At 41.5% G+C, this 22956-nt stretch overlaps 1 protein-coding gene across 1 annotated transcript in view; it reads left to right on the top strand.

Moving 5' to 3' along the window:
- The window catches only part of LOC126485106 (beta-1,3-glucan-binding protein-like), a 295917-nt gene extending 273808 nt beyond the window's left edge, over positions 1-22109 (top strand). The window contains exons 5-6 of the mRNA XM_050108735.1: positions 3880-4093; positions 17682-22109. Coding sequence (XP_049964692.1) covers positions 3880-4093; positions 17682-17906 — 439 coding nt within the window. The 3' untranslated portion in view covers positions 17907-22109. The remainder of the gene's footprint in view (positions 1-3879; positions 4094-17681) is intronic.
- The last annotated feature ends 847 nt before the right edge of the window (positions 22110-22956 follow it).

The following is a 22956-nucleotide window of genomic DNA, read 5'->3' as shown; positions in this document are numbered from 1 at the left end:
TCTAGCAGCTCGCCTCTGAATTGCTTCTATGTTCTCCCTCAATCCTCCCTAAACTTCACTGCCGGACAAAAAATGTGAAGCACCCAGAAGGGGAGGAGGAAACAAAATGAAACTTTATGGCTTGAGGGGATATATGGTGTCATTTCAGGAATTACAATATCAAGTCAAATAACTTGGCACTGTGAGTCCACTTACCAGCATAAAGTTGCCCCATCCGGTCTGAATGCACGAGCTGATTCGATTGGGAAGGGTGCCCTAAAGCCGTACTACCCTCTCCTGAGGCAAGCTGCCCACAGATATGGTAACCACTTCATCATATCCTGGATACTCGCATTGGAACGAAGTAGATATCTGAGCTGGTCCCATATATGTTCCGTCGGGGACACATTTGAGGATCTTGCTGGCCACGCAGATAGTTCATAGGAACTCGTGTCATGTATGGAAGGACATTCTCCTGTCGAAAAATAGTACTACGAAACTGTCTCATGATGTCCGTGATGTACCGTTGCGCCGTCAGATTTCCCTCAGTCATTACCAGCCCAGACGCGAAGTCATACCCAACGGCTCGCCACACAATGACGCCAGGAGTAACACCGCTATGCCTCTCCAAAATAAAGGAAGAATCTTCTCCCCAGGTCGCTGCCAGACTTGCCAGTGATGGTCATCTGGACTAGTTCAGAACCGCGGTTCATCGCTGAACACAATGCGACGCCATTCATCAGCAGTGAATGCTTGCCGGCGGGCCAACGCCCCAAACGCTGCCGTTTCTGTTCTGATGCCGGCCGGGGTGGCCGAGCGGTTCTGGGCCCTACAGTCTGGAACCGAGCGACCGCTACGGTCGCAGGTTCGAATCCTGCCTCGGGCATGGGTGTGGGTGATGTCCTTAGGTTAGTGAGGTTTAAGTAGTTCTAGGGGACTGATGACCTCAGAAGTTAAGTCCCATTGTGCTCAGAGCCATTTTTTCTGTTCTGATTGTAAGTAGGCTGTTTAGGTTTTTATGTTGGTAACGCCATGTAGCGCTCTATATGAAAATCACTGACTGTGCTGTGTGCAGTCGGAGGCTGGTTGGCATTGTTGAAATATTCTCTATTGTAGTGTTGGGCAGTTGGATGTGAACAGGCGCGTAGCGTTGCGCTGTTGGAGGTGAGCTGCCAGCAGTGGTGGATGTGGGGAGAGAGATGGCGGAGTTTTGAGAGCGGATGATCTGGACGTGTGTCCATCAGAGAGAGTAAATTTGTAAGACTGGATGTCTGATATATATATATATATATATATATATATATATATATATATATATATATATATATTATGATTTTTGAACACTATTAAGGTAAATACATTGTTTGTTCTCTATCAAAATCTTTCATTTGTTGACTATGCCTATCAGTAGTTCGTGCCTTCAGTAGTTACAATATTTTATTTAGCTGGCAGTAGTGGCGCTCGCTGTATTGCAGTAGTTCGAGTAACGAAGATTTTTGTGAGGTAAGTGATTCATGAAAGGTATAGGTTATTGTTAGTCAGGGCCATTCTTTTGTAGGGATTATTGAAAGTCAGATTGCGTTGTGCTAAAAATATTGTGTGTCAATTTAGTGTTGATCAGAATAAGTAAATAGAGTAATGTCTGAGTACGTACAGTTTTGCTCAGCTGTTTGAAAATCAAATAACGTAGAGGTTTATCGGCACACTAATTCATTAATTTTTCAAAGGGGATGTTTCATGATGTAAACAGCAGCCTACGCATGGGACTGTAATTCGCTAGTCCGCTGGTGCTTGTCTCCAACCAGGGATGTGGGATGACACGGATCATCCCAAGAACCCCATTACTTGCCCTTGGATGACAGGCGCAGATGTGGAGGAGCTTTGATGCGCTTGGCCGACAACACTCCGATCCTCTCCTCTGGTTGTCTACATGGTCGATCGAAGCCTTGACGACGGGTATGCCTGTATTCACGTTCCCATGGAATCCAACATCGGGTCACTGTCACATCAGAATGCCTCACAAATCTGAATACTGCACGATTCGACCAGCCACCCAATTGGAGACCAACAATAAGGCCCTTTCAAACTCTGTCAGGTATCCCACACGAGTACACGGCATTTCTGTGTCCTTCGCAGTGATGATTTAACATCTGACGCTCTGCATGCGCTTTATATACCCTGCCAGGTCTGCTAACAACACAAAAGGTGAACAACATTAATGCACTCTGAAGGCAGTTCTTCGTGTCACAGAAAATTGCAGCTTTAAATATTAACTTACCCGCCGATGATATGTACTACGAGTACGAAATTACATGGACATCCGACCATGTCCTTTGCATGTTTCACTTTTTTTGTCAGGCAGTGTACTTTCGTATAGTTCTTTTGTATCTATCCTTCCTCGATACATGTTCGTACTCGGTCTGCAATGAAATTGTAGTCGACGACACGTTACATTCTAATCCTCATTTTCCAGAGCCTCTGTCATTTCGTGGTCATGACGTACACTCCGCTAACATTACTAGACCAATAAATATATCTTGCATGTGCATGTACTAAATTAACAGGGCAAATACCGACAGTAAACTCCTGATATAAGGATACTCGACAAAAATGTTGGTCAACCGCAGGAGACACGACGCTAATATCGTGTAACGACGCTTCGAGTTTTGATAATATTCTTCAAATTTCTACAGGTGTACCAAATTCCGCTGAAGTCACTCATTGATGGTTAGATCCTGCAGAGCTATCTAGTTGAAGGAGGCGTGATTTCTACGTTTCAATCAGCTCTTCTACACGCTACCGGTACCAGATATTTTCTGTGCGGTCATTTTAGGGTGATTAGCGGGCCAGTCCAGATAAGATAGGGTGCCTAAGTGTTCGTCAAACCAGGAACGTATCAGTGCAGTCCTGTGAACACGGTTGTTCTTGTCTTGGATGAGAATATCTACAGCACATTCATGAAGATGTAGAAGAAGGGCCACCGAGAATGTTGAAATAAACATCCTGGTTCGTATTCACGGTAACCTGATTGACAGGATCCAAGTAACGATGCCGAAAACAGCCCAGTGTTGGAGGGGGGGGGGGGGGGGGCGTTAACCCGAGAAACATTGAGGTTAGTTTAATTTTAAGAAATGCGGTATAAGAGTCATCCTAGTGACCGGGTTGTGTATGATTGATGAATTATTGTCATAGTTATATAAATAATGAAAGCGAGATTATGTATGCCTGTGACATCTTTGGGATTGAAAGAATGAAGATTTCGGTCTTGCGAGTCCTTCAGTACAGAGGAAAAGATCTTGAAACACATAACTTCCCTGCATCCGCTGTTAATTATTTTCGTTTTATTTTTATTTTGCGAACTCATAAAAAAAAAAACAGAAATAGATAACATCCATTGTAGGAAACGTATTTCTTTTAAGAAGTCTATCACGCCCGTGGACCCTATTGCAACTAAATTATTAGAAGGGAAGAACTGATGCTATCGTTTATGGTTGTTAACGGGGAAGATAGGGGCCTGATACAGGTATGAATTTATTCCTCCTAAGCAGTCCTCGTCAGCTCGAGAATTAACCAGGAACGTATATGCTTACCTTATCTTAAATCTGTCATCAGTTCCTTTACTGTATAATTACCTACACTGAAACATATAAACTGTTTCAGTTTGGTACATGCTCGTTAATCCATCAACAGTGATAAATAATTTCATTAGGAAGTTGAAATATTGTCAGAAAGGTTGTTTGGAAGAAAAGTTTGCTAGCAAATTCTTTTCTAATTCCAGTTGTAACAATGGAATGTAACTGGGGAAACTCATTCATTTGATATCATGTCGACACAGAATGTATTTTAATGAACATTGGACTACAGAATAAAATAATTTTGTAATTTACACTTCATTTTCAGGACCCTCTCCAACGGCCGTGACTTCGCAGACGACTTCCACCTCTATGGGATGGTATGGACACGTAACTCCATCAGCTTCACGATCGATCATCAGCTGATCGGGTCGATCTCGGCGCCCGCCGGTGGCTTCTGGAGGCTCGGCGGGTTCGAGCAGAACCCCGGCGGCAACAACATCTGGCGCGCGGGGGACGTGCTCGCGCCTTTCGACAAAGAGGTGCGTCTCCCTCCCTCTCTCTCTCTCTCTCTCTTTCAACATATTATACCCAACCGGTATAACAATCTGTCACAGAATATTTTACTTCATTTTTCCGTGTTGTGTTTTGTGCCTGTGATCCATGCACGCTTATTCTCAAGTCGCTGACTTGTAAGCTGTTGAGCGTGGAACGTATCTAGTTCTTTGGTTATCCTGAAGAACGAGTGAGGCAGGAGAGGGGAGATTTCCAGAGCAACACGTGTCGGAAACCAAAACACTCACGTCTTATCATTTTGCCACAGTTACTGACCAGTTCGCATTAAAACATGTGGCAATGAAAAAAGTATAGTGGCAAACACTGTTAGGATTAAATATTGCCTGAAAACTGACGTAAAATACGTCTTCGAGGAGACTATTCCAATGGTTGGAAAAGACTTGAATTGTTTGGAGAACCTGATAAGGGGATTCGTCTCTCAGGTCGACCTTCAAACCACCTTAGGTGATATTGTTACAGGAGAGTAACTTGTGGAGGAATACAGACGATTCCTCGGGACTGCCTGCACTGTCATTTTATACCAGTCTTTAAAATGTTAGTGCCGGCCTGGGTGACCGAGTGGTTCTAGGCGCTACAGTCTGGAACCGCGCGACCGCTACGGTCGCAGGTTCGCATCCTGCCTCGGGCACGGATGTGTGTGATGTCCTTAGTTTAGTTAGGTTTAAGTAGTTCTAAGTTCTAGGGGACTGATGACCTCAGAAGTTAAGTCCCATAGTGCTCAGAGCCATTTGAACCATTTTTTAAAATGTTAGTGAGTTGTATTTTTTGCGGGTATGCAATTCATGGGTATAGCATGAGCATTTGAAAGTCATACGTTTCACAATGCTAATAGGAGTCTTACAAGCAACAAAGCCTAGCTCGTGAAATGGGTAGTGGCTGCTATTTTCACCGCAAGGCAGATACTACTCACAAAACAACCACAGCAGAATGTACGTCTTCCCCAGTATTAGATATTAAAAGGTGTTCCGATTAGTTTGCCGTGCGTGTTAAACAGCAGCTTTCGGAACGGGGAAGTGCACCGGTTCTGGGTCCAATCCGCCCGTCGGATTAACGTCGAGGGTCGGTGCGCCAGCCAGACCAGGTGTTGATTTTAGGCTGTTTTCCACATCCCATGAGGTGAATTCAGGGCTGGTACCCAAGTCCCACCTCAGTTACAAGATTCACATACATTTCGAAAATATTCGCTTGCTTTCGTGTGACTAACACTGCACGCAGACTGTTCAGGCACACAGATTTTCTCTCAGGAGGTAACGAGGTGGTGACAGGAAGACAAGAAGGCCAGCCGACTACCCCTTAAGCTAACCGTGTCACATCCGTTAATAACCGTGTCAACCCTGCGCTATGCGGTACAAAGTCACAAGGAAAAGAAGTTCTGATTAGTTTCCTGCCGAAATGTTAGGCATCGTCCTGTGATATTCATGACAGCACTGAAGGACAGCCTTATACCAAGGAATACGCAATTCACGATTAAAGTCTCTAACTGTGCCTCTCGTTGCACGTACTCTATTGAAACTCGTATTATTCCTAACTTCATTTATTAAGAAAATGAGGAAAAGACGTTTAGAAACCACACACGATTTAAATGAACAGGGAATTTATTCTGCTTTAAATTCAACACAGATGTGCCCAAGTTGTCTAGCTTGCATTCACACCGCAGTTCACCTTACATGATCTCACACGCGTTAGCCGTTGCTCGTGCAACAGAAACTCCCCATCGCAGCTCCATCCCTCAGATTTAGTGGTAATATGGCTCAGTCAATAGCCCGTCAAAAATCGAATACAGATCAAGTATGAAAACAGTAAGAATGTGTACTGAACTGTGAAAAAAGGAGCAACAAAATAGAAACCGTAACGGTCCAAGCTCAACAAATGAACCATCGAGCAAATGTCAAGAATTATAGCGTTGTGGTTGTGTGGTTCAGTGTCGGACTACAAAGTGGGAAAATTGTGTTCAAAACTCCCTCCTCCCCTGTTTCTTTCCCTAACAAAATTATGAAATTCTGTCCGGTCATTGACGTGTCTTTTCTCCCTCTGTAGTCATATTATACATTGTTGCAGAATATGAGTTATGTGGTAAGAATATATTACCGTCATAAGCAAACGTGATGAATAGAGTGAGATGCCGCATAGGCCACTCACAGAAATGGAAAAAAACAAATAAACGGCTACGCAGTATGTTACAACAAAGGAATTCAAGAGTCAAAACTTCCAAAACGGAACGCAAGGGTCATAACATGTGGTACATGTGTAGAACAGATAGGAGGTATGTACGTGTGCGGCTTCCTTTTTTACAGCTCGCTTCTGCAAACGGACCTTAAACTACAAATTTGAATACAGCGAGCAGACACGTCAACGACGGGCAGGACAGTTGATAATTTTGTAAAAACAAAAAAAAAATGGCGACGAGGGATATTTGAAGACGGATTCGCAGTCCAACACACTGATCATTATTTGTACTAAAACCAACATGCCACGAACTTTTCCTGGATAAGGAAAACCAACGTCATTTGAGCCGCCGCTATTCTACTGTGCTCAATGTTGTACATCTTGAGCTTCGGTCCTTCACCGCTTCCAGTTTTCTTCTTTTTTCACAGTTCTGTACACCTTCTTCGTGTTTTCATGCTTGATTTGTGTTCAGCTTTTGACGAGATATCCACTGCGCCATCTTGCCATTAAATCTGAGGGGTTTGCGATGGGGAATTTCCCTTGTTAGGCTCGATACAATCGCTATAATACCTCAAATATTCTTGCAATGACATAATTTCGAGACTTTACTGGTCTCATACAGATAAGATTTTATGTATATAGACTGAAGCGGCGGGTGAAAATTTGTACCAAGGCCGGGAGTCGAACTTGGGTCTCCAGCTTACTAGGCAGGCGTGCTAGCCACAGCGGTTCACACAACTGCAGGGATTACCCTGGTATGCCTCTCTCCTCTGTCCAAATTCTCACTGCCGCCCCAGTCTAAGTTAAATCCCCCTTACACACGAACAGTTGTGGAATGTTCTGGAATAGCACCTCAGCATCGAACGTAAATGGGGGATCTAGCCTGAAACCCAGCTGCAGGTACTATAGAAATTAAATGACACAATTTCAGAGACTTTCCCGGCCTTGGTACAAATTTTCACTCGCCTCCTTAGTCTATATACATAAAATCATTTCTGTATGAAACCAGTAAAGTATCTGAAACTGTGTCATTTCATCTGTATAAGTACCTGCACCTTGGTTTCGTGCTGGATTCCCCATTTACGTCCGACACTGAGGTGCTATTCCACAACATGGAGAGCCTCGGCAGTTCTGTTCGTGTGTAAGGGGGAATTTAAAGTAGACTAGAGCGCCAGTGAGAATTTGGATCTAGGAGGGAGGCATGCCAGAGTAATCCGTGCAGTTGTGAAAACCGCTGTATCAAGGTGGCTAAGTGGCTAGCGAACCTGGGTTCGATTCCCAGCCTTGGTACAAATTTTCACTCACTGCTTCAGTCTCTACAGGGTGTTACAAAAAGGTACGGCCAAACTTTCAGGAAACATTCCTCACACACAAATAAAGAAAAGATGTTATGGCGTCCGGAAGCGCTTAATTTCCATGTTAGAGCTCATTTTAGTTTCGCCCACCTACGCTCAATGGAGTACGTTATCATGATTTCATACGGGATACTCTACCTGTGCTGCTAGAACATGTGCCTTTACAAATACGACACAACGTGTGGTTCATGCACGATGGAGCTCCTGCACATTTCAGTCGAAGTGTTCGTACGCTTCTCAACAACAGATTCGGTGACCGATGGATTGGTAGAGGCGAACCAATTCCATGGCCTCCACGCTCTCCTGACCTCAACCCTCTTGACTTTCATGCATGGGGGCATTTGAAAGCTCTTGTCTACGCAACCCCGGTACCAAATGTAGAGACTCTTCGTGCTCGTATTGTGGACGGCTGTGATACATTACGCCATTCTCCAGGGATGCATCAGCGCATCAGGGATTCCATGCGACGGAGGGTGGATGCATGTATCCTCGCTAACGGAGGACATTTTGAACATTTCCTGTAACAAAGTGTTTGAAGTCACGCTGGTACGTTCTGTTGCTGTGTGTTTCCATTCCATGATTAATGTGATTTGAAGAGAAGTAATAAAATGAGCTCTAACATGGAAAGTAAGCGTTTCCGGACACATGCACACATAACATATTTTCTTTCTTTGTGTGTGAGGAATGTTTCCTGAAAGTTTGGCCGTACATTTTTGTAACACCCTGTATACATTAAATATTCTTTCTTAAATTCCGAAATTAATCTTAGACAGCATTCATTAAGCTTGTATGCTCGACCACTTACATCACACGCTACCGCGGCCTGTCATACTGGTCATACTGGCTCTCTCACAGCGGACCGACTCACATTTACGCGCAGCGAAAGCACAAAAAAAAAAAAAAAAAAAAAAAAAAAAAAAAAAAAAAAAAAAAAAAAATTAACTTCTGAGGTCATCAGTCCCCTAGAACTCAGAACTACTTAAACCTAACTAACCTAAGGACATCACACACATCCACGCCCGAGGCAGGATTCGAACCTGCGACCGTAGCGGTCGCGCGGTCCCAGACTGTAGCGCCTCGAACCACTCGGCCACTTCAGCCAGCTCTAAAACCACACCTTTTTCGTAACATGAGCCAGCCCCTCGTCATCTCTGCCACTCCGGCCTGGCAGAGATAATTAAGGATAGATCCGATACATTACATACAAGATCGATGTCAGTATCATTACTAGATCAATAAGGAACGAACTGTATCCCTCACATTATGGAAGAGGATACTGCAGGCGTCCAGAGACACGAGATTGGTGTTTAACGTCACGTCGACAGCTAGAGACAGGTACCTCTGACTGGACAAGGGTATCAAAGAAGACTGGTCTTGGCGTTTTTAAAGGAACATCTCGACATTAACCCTTTACACTCACCCGCACTCAAAAAATATACATAACACACAATCTGCACACAAAATTCGCGACGAAATATTGTCACTGAGTACAAGGGAAAAAAACTTTTCCGATTAGAGGCTGGGTTTCTCAGGAACAATGCTGTAATATTCTTTCTTTCTGTGCTGGAAACCGTTCAGAGGGTGATTCGAATCCCGATCGTCCTGAACACGCGTTCATTCTCTTGACCATTGCGTCACCTGTGTTGGCGTCTTGAAATCGAGGCTCGATAACAGGATGTATGCTGAAATGAACAGTGCAGCACAACGGTTAATAATTTATAATGCATAATTAGCTACAGTCATTGAACAGCCTCAGCGTAGTCTCGTATGACTGAAGTCTACCACAAGTCAACACTCTGCCGAAGGAATTGCTATATCGTACGGAGGAGGAGCACATGCAAGGATGAGTGCCTATCTGTTCGAAGACCTTTAGAAAAAAATACTTATTAAGTGGTTTCGAAGGATCCAGTGATTCTGTGTGTATAGTGGACATTAAGTTGCAGAGTGAAATAAAAGCGACGGAGTTACCTAGAATACTGTAAAGTACTCAAAGAGCCTGCAGCATTTTCATAGATGTTGCTAGACTCCTGTATGAAGGTATCCTTGTCGTTGATTTTGTTCATATTCTCTCCAGAGAGACGTAGTTTAGCTTTAAGCTCCTGTGGTGCATCTACACAACGTAATGGTCTTGCTTACATTTTGAAAAATTTTGCTTCCAATTGAGTAACCCAATGGGTAGAAAATGTCTCCGATTATGTTACGTGGGACTGGCTAGGACTGAGACCAGTATGAGGCGCTGCCCAAGGGCAGCTGCCGTCCTGCGAGCGAATCAGACTAATAGGATCGAAGCAGAGAGCGTCTCTATTCACCAGCGCAGTCTCATACACGTAAAACACGGAGAGAAATTACATAGAAACCTATGCGACGCCAAATGTGTGGAAACAAACAAATTACGACAGCTTATGACAGAGGAATTTCTTTGTCCTTCCTGTTTATTACAGTTCTTAATTATCTAGGAGAAGAAGTCTTAATGCTCTTCCCCCAAGTAATTAAGAACTGCAACATTCGTAAGGTGATTATAATTAATATCTTCTCGTTAAAATTCCATTCCACTTCCAAAAGTAACTGTCAATGAACTTATTTAAATGAAAATCTTTTAACAGTGGAGAACGAATTAATTAACTTTTTATTTTTGACGACCGGTTCCCAAGCTGAAACAGTGATCTTCAGGTCTTCAAACAAATTTCTGTTATAAATCGTGTTGCATTATGCGTTTTCACTAATGCAATGTCTTCAGTACCGTGGAGAAAATAGAGCACATTATACATGTCTGTCAAAAGTAAAACAGTGTGCAGATAAAGATCTCCATGTGCAAATGGGCGTGTTCACACACTTCACTGAGCCTTTTTAGTACTTAACATGTACGATATGTAGTAAAAATGCACATTTGTACAAATGTTTACGTCTGCATGTCATGTAATATACATCATGGGTACATCTCAGTCAAAGTATACCGCGCAAATGCGCTTCTGCTGAGGTGTCCATGGTGTATACAACAAGTCATGTAAACGTAAACATTTGTCTAAATGTACATTTTTTACTGTATATTGTGCATTTCAAAAACTGACAAGCATCAATGGAGTACAACGTGTGTGAAAATGCCCATCTGCATAAGGTGCTTTTTATCTGTATGTGGTTTTACTTTTGACAAACCTATGTATACTGTGCTGTGTTTTCTCCATGATAATGACGGTAGGGCATGAGTGATAAATGCTTAATGGAACACGATTTATAAACAAAAGTTTTTTTGAAGATCGGAAGATGACATTTTCAACCGTTGAAACCGGCCGTTGGTATCAAAAATCAATTAGTGAGATCTCGGCTATTAAAAATTTTTTTTTCAAGTGAGTATAGATCGCTCCTTCCAATTTCTCAGTATGAGGTACTTCAGTCAGTTTATTTAAACTCTCAAAATCCTTGCTGAGAACAAAAGTTCTGTAACCGTTAGATGTCGTACATTGCAGAGTATTACAACTTTTCGACAATACAAGCTACGAAAATTTCAGCAATTTAAAAATGTTTAATTACAACTCATTGACTTTTCTACGTGAGTGTGTTTTGTCGATACAGTAAGGACGTGGAACGTGATTTCTTCGAGAAACAGAGACGCAGTTAAAAAGTGAAGAAGCATGAAGATCATTCATATGTATAACCTTGAATAACTATGAAGTGACCTATAGGACTAGCCATGATCATTGCAAAAGGACAAGACCGTTTCTACAGAACCTCCTCGAGTGTGCGATGAAGAATGTGAAATTCTGAAAATTCATCTCCTTTACTTTTACCTGTAAGTCAGGACAAGACAATTTATATCATAGCTCTCACAACCCACCTAGTATAGATTTTGATTAACTTTGCAGAAGTACTGTTGACGTCTTGCCCTACCATTATTTGTACTAAAACCAACATGCCACGAATTTTTCCTGGATAAGGAAAACCAACGTCATTTGAGCAAGGTAACTGATATACAAAATCCCACCAATGTTGTGCAGAACTGTGGTGAAATATGTCTGCCAGCTCGCGAGTGAGATAGAAGTCTTGTGCACCTGTCTCTCTCCCTCTCGAGTGCCCAAGACGAAGTGCATTCCCAGGAAGTGTCGTCTTATAACCAGCTCGAACACCGAATTTTTGTGCGAGTGAATCTCGGCTATTAAAATTTTTTTTCAAGTGAGTGTAGATCGATCCTTCCATATTCTCAGATGAGGGACTTCAGTTAGTTTGTTTAAACTCTCAAAGTCTTTGCTGAGAACAAAAGGTCTGTAACAGTTAGCTTCGTACTTTGCAGAGTATTACAACTTTTCGACAATACAAGCTACGAAAATTTTAGCAATTTAAAGATGTTTAATTACAACTCATTGACTTTTATACGTGAGTGTGTTTTATCGCTACAGTAAGGACGTCGAACGTGAGTTCTTCGAGAAATAGAGACGCATTTAAAAAGTGAAGAAGCATGAGGATCATTCATATGTATAACCTTGTATAACTATGGTTAGGAAGTGACCTATAGGACTGGCCTTGATCATTGCAAAAGGACAAGAACGTTTCTACAGAACCTCCTCGAGTGTCTGATGAAGAATTTAGAAGTCTGAAAATTCCTGTCCTGTTACAGGGTAATTTTGTTTATACACCATTAAACGGTATTTTAAAGGCGAAGAACGTATTTACTGAGATGTATCACTTATCCTCTAACGGAATCGATCAAAATTTTGACAAATCGTATTTTGAATTCAAATGTAGTATGAGATTTTCGGAAGTACTGGTTCATGTACCGATGCCGGACTTGGTCACAGCTGCTTCACAAACGAGAAAGATAAGACTTTTTAAAGGTCTCCATTTTATCTCCTCCAAACTACCGATACCTTCAGAGTTTCGTTTTAAAGTGCTGTGATAGGTCGGAATGGTTTATATCAATTACAAACGATAATTCACTTCTCGTACTGTATTTTGGGACGTTCTGGCTTATGGGAATCTAGTAGTCAGCAGGTCAGAGAGAACTGTTGCAGATTAACGCCTTGTGATTAATTCTATTCATGATGAAGATGAATATGAATCATTTATCATTCGTCATTCTTATGTTAGGACATTCTTCATGAATTGTGTTCAAAGTTAAAAGCTTCATAACTTGTTTTTACTTTGCGCAATGGAAGCTATGCGAATTTTAATTCTTCGGATATTCCGAGAAGAATATAGTTTCAGTGTTGTATTTCTTGTCTGTCGGCGACAGACTAAACGAGACCGGCAGCTGCTTCGCCTGGTCGGAGTTCCACTGCGGAGCTGTCCTGTGTGCTTGGTTGCCTACATTCAGGATTCACCTAGTGCAACTGACTTACCGTTCGGTGCTCTCTGTAGTCATCACTATGTTCCGGAAGAACATCCTCCTTATGAGTGTCAGAACACCAAAAACCACAGTGCAGGTATTCTTCAGACAATCGTCTCTTTGTTTCCATTCCACTACTTTTAGAAACTCCGACTAGAGCATTTGGGGCTTCACACAATACTCTGTTCTCAGATTCAGGCGTAATAAATAGTTGTGTTCATAGGTGTGTTTTCATGTACCTAAACTATGGTGTAGATTTTGTTTCAGCCACAAGTGTCTTGTCTCTGCATTTTTCACAAATATTAGTGAACATACACTAAACTTAATTTTTGAACATGGAAGTTTACCGCTTATGATACAGCCTCATATTGTAATAAACGGTTATTGATGAAACCAATGTTTCAGCCACAGTTACAGTGGACTTCTTCTGGCTTTACTGGGGTGGACCGAAACGGTGGTTGCGTCAGTAATGGTTTATTTCAATATGACGTGGAGTCATACTCAGAAAACTTTCATGATAACTGAAGGAAGCCTACACAATTTTAAATTTTTTTAAAATTACGTCACAGGAACAGCCGTTGTGTTTCTCGAGGACATGCAGCTCTACTGTTCGATTTATTTGTGATTTCAATGAGTTAAAGGAATCCCCTACTCATCTTTCTATGTGAGGACGTCATCAGAAAAAAACAATATATCGTTGCACGAATCGCAGCCTAGAATGTTGAGCTCCTAATCTGGTAAGCAGGTAGGTTACAGAATTTCAGAAGGAAATGATCAGGTTGAAATTAGATGTAGTGGGAATTAGTAAAGTGAGGTGGTGGGAACAACATGAATTTTGGTTATGTCAATACAGGATTACCAACACAAAATCAAACAGATGTGATTCAGTACCAGAGCTAATAATAAGTAAATAAAGAATAAAATTTATCGAAAGAATCACTCCGCGGCGGAATAAAACGTCAAGGGCGTTGCAGGTGACTGACATGAGGGACTTAGTGACCCTCGGTCAACGGCCGCCATGTAAGGAAGAAAGAGGATTGGATTGTGCTCAAGAGGGAAAACTCCCTATCCTGAGACAGAGGAGTCACACGATAGTAGGCGTCTTCAGACTGTGCTACATCTAATGGATATATAACTATTAATCTTTATACTGTTGTAGTTCGTTCCTCCAGTAAAGAATGAATTGATAAGACTGGTATCACTATGAAATGAAACTGTTCGCCTCTGAGGTAAAAACTTTTGTGCAATGAGCACTTGGAATATTTTGAACGTTGCGTCACTATTAGCCGTAGCTGCACACAATAAGACTTAGGTTTCCACAAATGAAAGTAGGGCAGTGACTGCGCATATAAATGATTTGAGTAAATCCCTACGGAATGTTTCCATCAACAGCGACAAGCGACAATAATATTTATTCGTATTTTACCACACGAAAGTGTTGATAGTTCTTGTTTGTTGCCTATGCGACGGTATAAGGAGTGTGCACTAGGGGTTTAAAATTCTGTTGTATTGCGCTTGCGATTACGGCTTCTGTAACCTGCGAGAATCAGTGGACCGAGATGTGTTTTTCACTGTTTAAACACAATGGACCTGCATATTTTATCTCTGTGACCTGTAGCACAAATGATACGGCCAACATACTGCTCACAGCATATGTAACAACGTCAGCAGGAACCAATTAAGGGTGCTGATATGAAACTGAGTACAGAGGACTTCCCGCGTGTAAAAGGAACCGGTCCGATGGGCCTGGCACGCTCCCCCTCCTAGTGCCGCTGCTACAAAAGGGCTGCACTCTGCCTGCTGTAAGGCCAGAAGCCCGTTCGCAAGTTGTGGGCCACAGACTTTACTTTTACCTGTAAGTCAGGACAAGACCATTTATATCGTAGCTGTCGCAACCCACCTACTACAGATTTTGCTTAACTTTGTAGAAGAACTGTTGGCGTCTTAAGCTACCATTATTTGCACTAAAACCATCAGGTCACGAATTTTTCCTGGATAAGGAACACCAACGTCAGTGGAGCAAGGTAACTGATATATAACATCCCACCAATGTTGTGCAGAACTGTGGTCAAATCTGTCTGCCAGCCCGCGAGTGAGAAAGAAGTCTTGCCACCTCTCCTCGAATGCCCAAGACGAAGCGCATTCCCAGGCAATGTCGTCTTATGACCAGCTCGTGCATCGAATTTTTGTGCGAGCGAATAAAGATAATTTCCTCTGTAGACGCTACGTTTAATGTAAATTTACGCTGAAGATCCAAAGAAACTGACAACATGAATCCTGCAGGACAGTCCACAAATCCGTAAGAGTACGAGGGGTTGGGGATCTCTTCTGAACACCGCGTTGCAAGGCGTTCCAGATATGCTCTATAATTTTCATGGCTGGGGAGTCTGGTGGCCAACATAAGTATTAAATTCAGAAGAGTGTTCCTGGAGCCACTCTGTAGCACTTCTGGATGTGTGAGGAGTCGCATTGTCCTTCTAGTATTTCCCAAGTCCGCCGGAATGCGCAGTGGACGTGAATGGATGCAGGTGATCAGACAGGATGCTTACTTACGTATCGCGTGCCAGAGTCGTATATAGACGTGTCAGGGGTCCCATATCACTCCAACTGCACACGCCCCACACCATTACAGAGCCTCCACCAGAGAGTGGAATACATTTAGGACGTAGGTTGCAAATGCTTCTCCGAGGTGAAGAGGTTGGCACAGGAGGGTAATTCGTGGCGGTCCACATCAAACGAGTCAGAAGACTGACAAAATAAAATTAAAAAAATAAAAATATCATCAAGTGGGTATCATATGAGCATTTCGATCCCTGCTAACATATTAGAATAACGAGTAATCACGTTTTCAAATATTATTTACCTTGAAAACAAGATGATAATATTAACATGAAAACAAGAAAAAGAATCATTCACGAATACGTGCATAATAGACAACATAAATCGTGTTAGAATAGCGGCAATTGCGATCGCGGGAATAAAGATATAGCGGCAGTACTCGTCATGGAGATAGAACCCAACACGTGTTACTAGATCGCGGGGCGAGCGAAACATCGAGGATTGGAGTGAATCGTGACTGCGATCTTTCACTTATTTATTGGTTGCTGTTGTTACATATGGCTCGCAACATAGAAGATGTATCAGTGCGTAAATTTCAGTTATTTTTATTATGCAAATCTATGGTAAATTAATAAAGCTACATCCTGGAGTTAGTACCAACATAAGTTGTTATATCGCAGGCAGGGGAGGGGGTGGGGGGGAGGGCGAAAGATGGTTCAGATCACATCTTTCTCGACCTGTAGCTTTAACTGCTCTAGGCGTCCGAGTCGTACTCAAGCACAGCACTGGTTTCATTATACCCATTCTTCAATCCCTATGTAGAGTACGTAATGGGTGCAAGTGCAGATATTTTTATATGTGGTACCTTAATATGTATACACATCAGCGCGTTGGTTGTTTTTTCTCTGCTTCAAATAGTCTTCCCACAAACACGTCACAAACTTTACGATCTGCATGGTCGTAACAGCACGACTAAGTGGTGTACGCCTGTCGGTATAGACTAACCGTTTTGCCTCCATACGTCCACACTTCAACACCTGACCTGCTGCCCAGGGAAGATAAGCATTAATGGCTTGCTATTTCCACACGTTCTTGGAGGTGTTAACCAACATAAAAATATACGACTTGTATCAGCAATAATAATTAGTCTGCAAATGGCGTAAATACTGTTGTAATGGAGTTCAGTACCCCGCCCCGATTCACCAACAAAAATATCTTTACTCATACCCATTACACCCTACATGAAAGAAAATGTCCTGACTGTCTGACTCATCATCGCCCAGTCCAAACCGGTAAGAGTAGAAACGTAAAAATTTTAAGAGGGTGTTGATCTTATACCGTAGGCATCGTTTAGTAAAGAATTGTTGAAAATGTATCGTTACTAAGGAAATTTTTAAGCTAGAACTACAAGAATTGGTATTTTATTTCTCGGTCAGAGATAAAAAAGTACGTGTTTCAGCATTATTGGAATTTCAACGACTAAGGAGTAAAATAGCGGATTAAAGTTTTTTAATAAATCTTATTCAAGTATTTTTAAAGCAACGTCTATGAAAATTGGTCTTTGCCTTCACAGTCAGAAATTATAAAATTTGTGTTTTAGTACTTTTCGGAATTCAAACCCTAAGGTGATGAAATAGGCGATGAAATGATTTATTTAAATATTTCATTATGAAAGGATATCTAAAGCTAAATCTAAGAAAATTTGTATTTAGCTTCTCGGTTAGAAAGGGAAAAAAAAAAAAAAAAAAAACGTGTGTCAGTATTTTTGGTGATTCCACCCCTAAGGGGGTAAAATAGGGGATCAAAATTTTTATGAAAATATTTCTATATATTTAAACTTTTAAATCTAAATCTATGAAAATTCATATTTGTTTTCTAAAGAAATTTGTGTTAAGGGACGAGAGTTTCTAACGAAATGTCACCACTAGAACTCAAAAAGTAGGATTAACAAAGACCTTCTACTCCAACTACGAATTCGCTATTTGGTCAGAAGTATGAAAAACATACAGACTCGATTAAAGAAAAACAAACAAAAAATCTTTGCAGACCGTACAGTCTATGCGAGCTAAGCAGCGAGCGAGCGCTCAACTACTTATAAAAATAAAGAGAATATTTCGTTTCTATCTATGTTAGAGGAACTTGGTGTTTTGTCGGCAGTTCTTCATCATCATGAACGTGGCGGTGGGCGGCAAGTTCTTCCCGGACGGGTGGCGCAACTTCCCGCGGCCCAAGCCGTGGAACTGGACGTCGGCGGCGCCGATGCGCGACTTCTGGGAGCGGCGCCACTGGTGGCAGCCCACGTGGCGGGGCGAGGACGCCGCGCTGCGCGTCGACTACGTGCGCGTCTTCGCCTTCCCCTACTCGTCCGTCACCCGCAGGTGACACGCCCACTCCGCACCGCCGCCGCTTCTCCTCACGTGCCAACGCCGTTGCCCTGAAGGGCAAGCGCCAAAGCTCTCACGTCTCCAGGGAGGCCCTGACGTTGCTGCCCTCTCCTCTGACACTCTTTCTCCTGGATTTGATATGGAGGAAATTTGAAAAAGACAAACGTAGCAAACCGCTGGCTGTTGTGTAGTGCCAGTAGCCGTACAATGAGTTTATTGCCATTGATGGGCTCGTCGGTTTTCTGGTGGTGGCCTTAACAAGCTGCGCACAATAGCAGTATGGCATTAAAACGCAGGACCAACCTGCCGCGGAACGCTTCTTGGAGAGGTACCTCATGTCTACGCAGCCACATACAAGTTATACGTATTATGTAATACTACGCCCTTATGTTTATCTTGGTTCGCAGTGCCATTGTGTAACCCTCCGAGCTTAGTCTGAACTGCCGAATTGAGTAAGGTTATAATGGGAAGTCTGTTCTACAACAGGAGACGGCCGAAGTTCGAGTTAAAGTGCAAACTAAGAACAAAAAACCGCTTTTATAGGATGACATCAATGTTAGCTATTTTGCTTCGTTTAATTAAGGTATACACATGTGTAGAAGTGCCGACTTTTTCAGTGGCGAGAATGCTGCTTTAGCAACAGTGCCAGTTTTTCAGTCAGAAACCGTTTTATGAAGCTAAGGAAGGGTAGCGTGATATTTATCTGTAAGTGGTGTGACTACAGGTACATAAGAACTCGACAATAATCCACGTACGAAAGTGCAAGGGCCGATTCAACCATTTTTATGAAGTAAAATACTATTGGTCCATATTTAGAGACACAGCACCTTAACAATAGGCATTTGATCCAGTATTTAAGTTGTAAGTTTCCAATACAAACTGTCCAAATGTATAACTGACCTAGAATGAAAATGTGTGAAGCATATGACAGGATAGCGTAAACAGAAATGTCTCCAAAACACAAGCACTCGGTTGGCACTGGTTTCTCAAACGCGTGCGCTCACACACAACCTCACAAAAAAATTATCTTAGAGGCCGACTGGAAGTCAAGATGCTAGGTAACATTTAGGGTAAGACTAAGTAAAACCTGACAATATTGCATGAACTATACAATGTGAAAGACTGCTGCCCGGAACATTAAAGAGACTCAAGTCCACTTCCCTAAACCTCGGAGGAATACAGTAATTTACTTTTTCTTAACGAAATTAAACGAAAAATAGTTGTAGCGTTACACTTCAAAATTATACTTTTAAAATTTGTTAAGAATGATAGTGAAAAACTGAACAGAACTAGCAACTTTAAGCGCAAGAAATCTGTATCTCCATTTAATTCACACGACGGTTTCCTCAAACACACTAACCTTCTTTCGGTAACAGCAAAAACTGCATGTCGTAATGCAAGATTTCGGTATCTTCACAAGTAAATAAATCGTCGCTTCGAACATGAAAAATGTATGAATCGTACACTTCCGAGAGTACTAGCGTCAACCAGAATGAAAAATGAAGTACTTTAGGTTCAACGGCACACGAGACATCGAATTATTTCAGCTTTTTTAAGTACCGTGAGACACCATGTCTTTAGTTTCGTCACAAAGTCACATTACACACAGTGGGAGCTCCTTTCGACTCAGAGTACTAGCACCTGGCAACCACAATGCCGCCGCAGTTCAGAGGATCAAGTAGTCTAAGCCTGATTCTGAGAAGACTCTGTTCCAGTCCTTCCAGCGGAGATTCTTCACGTATGCGGCACCCAAGCGCTCCGCCATAGAGGCAGAATGTCTATGGAAACACTACGTTCATGTATGTATCTACGGCTTTTGCTTATTGCTTATGCATTAGCCGCTACAGAAAATTAATTTTCTAGCTTAAACAATGAATTATTCTGAAATATAATTCGATGCTCAACTGCTTTCACGGAAACATTTGCTGTAGATGGTATCACAGTGCTATCCCTGCCTTCGTCATTCTGAGCAGTGTACACGTTGATCTATAAGAGAAACATTACTTTCCATTTAATTTGTGCCGCTGACGTGAAAAGAATTACACCTCATTCTAGCTTTCAACTGCTATCAGTAAATTGTTCCTCACACTGGCCTTCTGGAGTATACCACGCAGGCGACAGTAATACAACTTGGAATGTGTATTACCGAAAACGGCACGTGGAAATAATCCAGTCGGCCATTGGTTCAGTCAGATACACTCTCTCTGGCGTTGTGATTCTTACCTACTCCTAGTCTCGGATAGTTGTCGATCCTAACACACAGTGGGCTTTAGTATGAAATGATATCAGAAAACAATAAATTTCCGAGTAATGTGAACGAGAACTCAAGTGTATGTGACACAATGTACTGTCGGAAAATTGTAGTTAATGTCCCACACACATGCAGCAGACGCGTACAATACGATATGCATTGTTTACACACCTTCCGAAATCTATAATCCTGTTCATTTGAAAATCACACGACATGGTTTTTTAAGTACAACTTTAGGTCGATGTCATTTAGGAGGCTTCCTACATTTTAGGTATGTTAGATACTTGACGTAACCTAAGCATATTATAAGAAACTAGTGTCTTCGACGTGCTGTGTTTGAAATATTGGATGAGATACTCTTCAGCCTCTCAAAACGGAAAGAGAAGCCTTTTTTCAACTGCGCCAACTGTGTGAGACAACTACTTGAACATTGTAACAAATAATTCTGTTAAAGTAGGCTTGTAGCTTGCGTTTTTTTTACACCTATTCATTATATGAAGCGCCGCAGAATTCAGTTTCTTTGACTGTAGTTCCCACAACCCCAGCTGTGAAATTCTCGCCTCTGGAAACTATCACCATGTTGGAAATATAAAAATGTATTTAACTGTGAACATTGATAATAGACTTCTCGTGAAATACTGCTTGTTTGAGTTCTACGATTCAAACCCAGCGTCACTGACATGACTCATTAAGATCTCCAATTACAGATTTACTGCAGTAAAACTCTTTTTCACGAATACTATTGATGGTCAAATGCTGGCAATCTACCTATAGTTGCAGATAATATTTTGTGTCGGATAGAGAAATTGACAGTGCAGAACATTGTGTGAATAGATACAAACCGGTGTGGCTCCGTACACTTTCCCGGTATAATAATTCATTGTATTCATATCGGGTCTCCAGCCGGATATGAATACAAAGATACATACCGGTACTTAACACTTTGGAATTCATTTAACAGATATTTTTAATATTTGAGATTAGAGATAACATTTCAGATGGAACTCTTTAACTAATGACAGCTGATCTCAGATATTACGAATAGAGCCAAGTTTTTGCGTAAGCATCGTATACACTATTGTTATTACAGTTCCTGCTTTTTCTTTAGATATGAGCGATGAACTACCTCATTTAACATGATATTCGAAATTTTTTTCATACTGTTTGCTGATATCATCACGTTCGCGTTAGTTTCTTATCTGTATTTCGAACATTTTAAATTTATGTCTGATTTCTCTTAACGTCTTATAAAACTGTTAAGCAACCTTACGAATTAAATTAAATAATATTCTTTTGTAATCAAACAACACTCCGAAAACCCTCCATCATAAATTTTATATTCTGAAAGAGTCCTCGGTACTCAGTAGTACTCGGCACTGTACACATTCGTCAAGTCTACAACCCAACGTCGGTATGTAGTGATGGAAACTGAAAATTCCACTTCAGGATTGTGTGTGTAAGGGGGGGGGGGGGTATGAGTCAATTAATTAATAATGTTCTTTGCAAGACCTGTATGAGCGTTCTTCCCACGACGACGAGGAGCAGAGTGAATTGAGCCGTTGTCTCAGATCCCCAGCAGCAACAAAAAATATTAGCTGGACAGCTGTGTGAGTCTTTGTATTAGTTCCAGGGATGTTCACAGAGTTTAAATACAGGGACAACCACTGTGCGGAAATATAGTACAAACACGTGCATGTGCTGCCAAATGCTTCTGCAAGAAGGCTTAGTTTCGGAAATTATAATTATTTAGAGTAAGCATTTATGTAACAAGCAGATAAGTGACTGCTCAATTACGAATCTTCACAAATTTTTAAAAAATTATCCATACGTAACTATAATGATATATAATGTACCTCAACTGTATGTAAGTAAAATGACTGTGATATGTGTTGATCTATATTCTTTTGTTTGAATATGTATTCGAAAACACAATAAAACATTTATCAAAAATTATTATATTTAATCACACATCAAAGTATTTTAGAGTGCGTTATCAAAGATAATATGTCCCTTTGAATAAAAATTTCTAAAATTACAAAAATTTTAGATTTTTGAAATAAGAAAAAGCAACAAAAACATTTCTGAACGTTGTTAATGTCAGTGGTGACTGCAATCACAGCACAATGCAGTGCATAGCAAACACGGAGTGTTTGCAAAATAACTTTTCATCATACACTTTTGTAGTGACCCCTCATCAGAATACTTCTGCCCCAAGAGAGAAAGGTGAAAACGTAAGTATGAAAACGGGAGAAACAGCATATACTTCCACAGTCTTACTATTATTATTTGGCCTTGCCGCTTGCAACTACGGTTTTCTGCGTTACGTGAGATGGCGACTACTTAATACACCGTATGAGCAAAGTATTACTTACATCGTGTTGTTTCAACGTAATTTCTAAGATAAGTTTTAGTTAATTTCTAAAATGTGCACTTGCATATGGTAACACCAATCAAGCAAAAGATGTGTGTAGGTGCCTCAGCTGCAAGATATGGAGTTTACATTTATTAGAATATGTTTATGTTATTGTTAAACTTTTCAGATCAACCAGTACGCAACACAAACGAGAACACATTTCACGAAACATTAAGTCCTCTTAAAATGAACAAATATTTCACTGTTGCGGGGCTCAAGATTTTTCCGGTGCAGGGTGATTCTGAATATTTCGTGGGTATTCAGGCGGGTGACATCGTTCGGAATGCGTGACATTTCGGCAAGCCAGCTTCTTACTATCTGCAATTGTTCCTGGAGACGTCAAGGAAAACAGGCTACTGAACATTTTATTCTGCACTGTTTCCC

Source organism: Schistocerca serialis, chromosome 1 (assembly GCF_023864345.2).
Source record: "Schistocerca serialis cubense isolate TAMUIC-IGC-003099 chromosome 1, iqSchSeri2.2, whole genome shotgun sequence".
Classification (NCBI taxonomy): Eukaryota; Metazoa; Arthropoda; class Insecta; order Orthoptera; family Acrididae; genus Schistocerca; species Schistocerca serialis.
This window is presented reverse-complemented; position numbering and strand designations above follow the sequence as displayed.